Here is a 4,264-nt window from a genome sequence, read left to right as displayed (position 1 = left end):
TCATTGTGGATGCATCTCAGCTCATTTATCACGTGGTTTGGCCATCGTCTGGGACAGTGGCAGATCTTGCAGCCAGCATGCGGAAACAACCAGACTTAAAGACTGATGAGACCGTGTTTTTTTTTGTTGTTACAACACCCAAACATTTGTCATCTTTGACAAATATTTGCAGGTGTCTGCCAAGGACCATGAGAGACAAAGAAGAGCAGGGGAGAGCTCCACAGAATACAAGCTCTCATTGACTACACCTCTACCTAGTCGAGACAAAGTTTTGAAAAACAAGCAAAGGCTGAGCGAACTCCTGTCTACTTTCAATGTAGGAAGTGAGATTGTGATGGTCAGTAAAGCTGACAGCATTGACACTCATGATGAGGCTGATCAGTTATATCTTACATGTTAGATGCTGTCAGACATGGGGCTTCAACTGTTCGCATTCTTAGTGATGACACAGATGTCTTTGTGCTTATGAGTTGGTGTTGGAAGGCTGGTATCACAACTAACCTACAGATGGAAAAATGGAATGGCACTGTTCTCAGCATAAATGCAACTGCAAAGAACCTGGGTGACCATTGTTGTTCCATTCTGGCCATGCTCTTTCAGGATGTGATACCACCTCATATCCTGTTGGGAAGGGGAAGGTATCTGCACTCAAGGCCATGAGAGTTGTACCTGCCAAGCTTCTCCACTGTATTGGAGATGCAGAAGCCACAGATTTACAGATCACCAAAGCAACAAGGACTTTCTTTCTGGCTCTGTACAATCAGAGGAACTCGGTGACCTTGGATGCAGCTCGGTATGACATTTACCGAAAGCGCAAAAGGCCCCTAGCACTGAAAACACTACCTCCTACAGAGCGTAATATGCACCTTCATGGAAGACGTGCCCACCTACAGGTGCTCTTATGGAAAGCAGCAGACCAGGCTGATCCACCGGCTGTGGATGTCACTTTGTTTGGATGGGACAAGAAGATGGGCCTAAAGGAAGGAGAGGAACTGATTATGCCCACCCGTTTGCCTGAAGGTGGTAGCCAGTGTGTGCTTTTTGTGGTGCAGAGGTGAGGCCCTCTTGGTTAGTCTTGCGTCTGGCGGGGTTGCCCAGACTCAGTTTTAACTTTTGCGTCTAGCTGTGTTTTAACTGGGTCCTCGTTGGATCTAGCGACTTGCGGACCAACCTGGGCAGCCTTTCTGCCTTTCGGGCATGATCCTAGCGATCGAACACAACCCGGGTTCTGATCAGTTACAGAGAATGTTCGATCTTTTATGCCCCAGCCCAGTGATGTCACTCTGGGCTCACAAGGCACCCACATGATTGTCTCGTCCACTCTGTACTCAGTAATAACCCATGACTTCTGCAAAATCCCCTTTAACAGAACTTCTGCATTTCTTGATCTGCTGACACATCTCAACTGTCTAACTGCCTTTAGCACAGTGCGTTCTGTCCCTGCCTGACTTTTTCATTTGATACAGAACACTTCAAATTTATCTTACACATGTGGTTGGTGGTTACGATGCATACCGGTGCCCAGCAGCTTTTGAGGTAGTTTAACCGCGTTTAGTGGGTGTGCCAGAGGTGATACCCTATCACCATCAAAGTGTTTACATTGTGACTCTGGTGACATCTGTTCACCCTAGCCACCTCACAAGCAGACTGGCCTTCTCAGCTTCACCGCTCACATGAGGCAACAGGGTGTTTAACCCCAAGGAGTTTATTGCAATTGCAATGCTTTTTCCTCCAGAAATGCAAATTTGAATCAGGAGCCAAGTATCAGGAGGGGATTCAGCTTCACTACACCCTGAAAAAAAATGCTTTAACATTCACAAGAGCACTTATGATTCTGAAATGTAAGATTATTGTGTTTACCATGAAAATAACCTTAGATGTCCTCCAGAATTAATAACAAATGTGTCTAAATGTATCCAAATTTGTTATTCAATTAACATTTTAAAGTATGAAAGTGCCAGAATTTAATTCAGCATCCTTTAAAAAGACTCAAATATTGTAGGAATTGACTACATACAGTGCAAAATATGTGGTCAAATTGGACGATTAAGCTAATAATGCTAATTATGCAAATTGCTCATCATATGCAAATTAGCATCCGGCAGTTTCTGTATACTGGGGACCCATACTTCACATTTCTGCAAAAAAACTTTGGTGTAGCCTACTCAACATTTCCGGGTTCACCTAGTTGGCTACTAGACTATTTCTCTAACAGGCAAGTCATTGCGGAAACAACCAGACTTAAAGACTGATGAGACCGTGTTTTTGTAGTTATAGTATTACATTCACAGTTAGTAGGATCAGAGCCCTCATAGAAATGTTGGACACACATGTAGCTCCAGCACTGACCTGTTTGTGTGTCCGTTCTGCTGCAGCAGTGACTGTGTCATGGCCTTTATGTTCGTCCATCGTGCACAGATAGCAGATACAACTCTGATCAGTTCGACAAAATATTTCAAAAACCTTCTTATGATGAGAGCAGATCCTCTCCTGTAAATGACCTGTGGCATCAATCACTGAGTGTTTTCTTCCAGGAAAAAGTTCACTGTGAACTTTGTAGTGAGTTTCACAGTATGACACCAGACAATCCAGACAGGACTTCACAGCTTTGAGTTTTCTCCCAGTGCAGACGTCACACTCCACATCTCCAGGTCCAGCAGGACATGAAACAGGAGCAGCAGCTTGGATACTGGTCTTCCTGATCTTTTCCACAAGTTCAGCAAAAATATTATTTTTGTTTAAAACGGGTCTTGGGGTGAACGTCTGTCTGCACTGGGGGCAGCTGTAGACTCCCTTCTGATCTTCCTGATCCCAGCAGCCCTTAATGCAGCCTTTACAGTAACTGTGTCCACAATTAGTAGTCACTGGATCCCTAAGAAGATCCAAACAAATTGGACATGTAAAAAGCTCATTGTCGCTTGAAATCGCCTCTGCCATACTTATAAACGTTGAGAAACACTTCACGAAGCTCCGGGACAATCCTTTCCTTTCAGTTTCTTAATCGGACTCTGAATGATTTCCTGGTTGTGTGACAGGGTGTGACACGAGTTGAGACATTTTTGGCCTCTAGAGGGCGCAAAGTACTCTTTTAGCCCACTGTTTTTTTTATAGAGCAGGGAGTCAAACTCAAATACACAGAGGGCCAGAATTAAAAACTGCGTCCAAGTCGAGGACCGGACATATTCAATATTTATTGAAGTATATTTTTTTCATATGTAAACATGAACTTAAGTTTAACATAGGCCTACTGAATCTGTGACAAGCAGCCTAAATCTTATGTGACGGTGGTCAAACAGGGGACTGATGAACACTGCGATGGTTTTGTTCTTTTATTCCTGAACTGGATTATACACAATACAGAATAGTTGGCGTACGTAGTCGCAGACAGACATACCGCCTCTGTCTTCCATTCTATACAACAACACGTTAATCACATTAAAGTAAACCAGTCCACGAATCATTTAAATAGCAATGCACATATAACACACACATTTCGGTGTTGGAGCAACATACCTGGATTATACACAATACAGAATAGTTGGCGTACGCAGGAAGTAAAATAAAATGACATAAAATACATTAGGTTCAGTATGGCAACACTGTTAGCTAGCTAACGGAACGTGAGGAATGGGATCAGTAGCCGAATTAGAATTATGATACGGATACATTTAACATCTACATTTTTTGTTATTGGCATATATCAGCCCACTATACAAAGATATTTACAATAAAAGCCAAAATAATCAATATATCCAACCGCTGTCAAATTAAACAATACATTTGAAGTATGGGAAGTTCCTAGCGAACTTTACAGCTAATCACAGTGCGTATACATAATGAACCTCGTGGTAAGGTGAAAATATAATTAAACTTTCTGCCCATTGACAAAACTGCATCACAACCAACACAATTGATACTAACATATAAAATACATGTAATGTGTCGAAGTTCTCTACATTCATTGCATTGACCAATCTGAAAGTTTATAAATTGTGAGGGTCATTTTGCACAGTGGACCCACCGCAGACAGGCAAACTTCTTCTGTCTGGTTATGGCAACAGCACACGAATATAAGCTGCAGACCTGCAGTACACTACATCTCCAAAGGTGGCATCAAAACACCAACATTACAGTTTTTTTCAATCATTTTAACTCTTGTACCAATACCATGTACACATTCCCAAAACACTTAACACATCGAGCATACCAGTAGACCATGTGAACCAAACTGTGGATACTTGCCCCTATGCTTAGATACAAATGC

The 4,264-nt window shown here is 42.4% G+C and overlaps 1 protein-coding gene across 1 annotated transcript; it reads right to left on the bottom strand.

The window, feature by feature from the left end:
• Positions 1-1,119: 1,119 nt before the first annotated feature.
• LOC122131159 (E3 ubiquitin-protein ligase TRIM47-like) lies at positions 1,120-2,937 on the bottom strand. Its single transcript, XM_042706076.1, has 2 exons — positions 2,350-2,937; positions 1,120-1,203 (listed from the first exon to the last, which is right to left on the bottom strand). Exons 1-2 carry the CDS (start codon positions 2,935-2,937, stop codon positions 1,120-1,122), a joined length of 672 nt encoding a protein of 223 aa, XP_042562010.1.
• Positions 2,938-4,264: the final 1,327 nt, after the last annotated feature.

The sequence above is a fragment of the Clupea harengus genome, unplaced genomic scaffold, assembly GCF_900700415.2.
Source record: "Clupea harengus unplaced genomic scaffold, Ch_v2.0.2, whole genome shotgun sequence".
Lineage (NCBI taxonomy): Eukaryota > Metazoa > Chordata > Actinopteri > Clupeiformes > Clupeidae > Clupea > Clupea harengus.
This window is presented reverse-complemented; position numbering and strand designations above follow the sequence as displayed.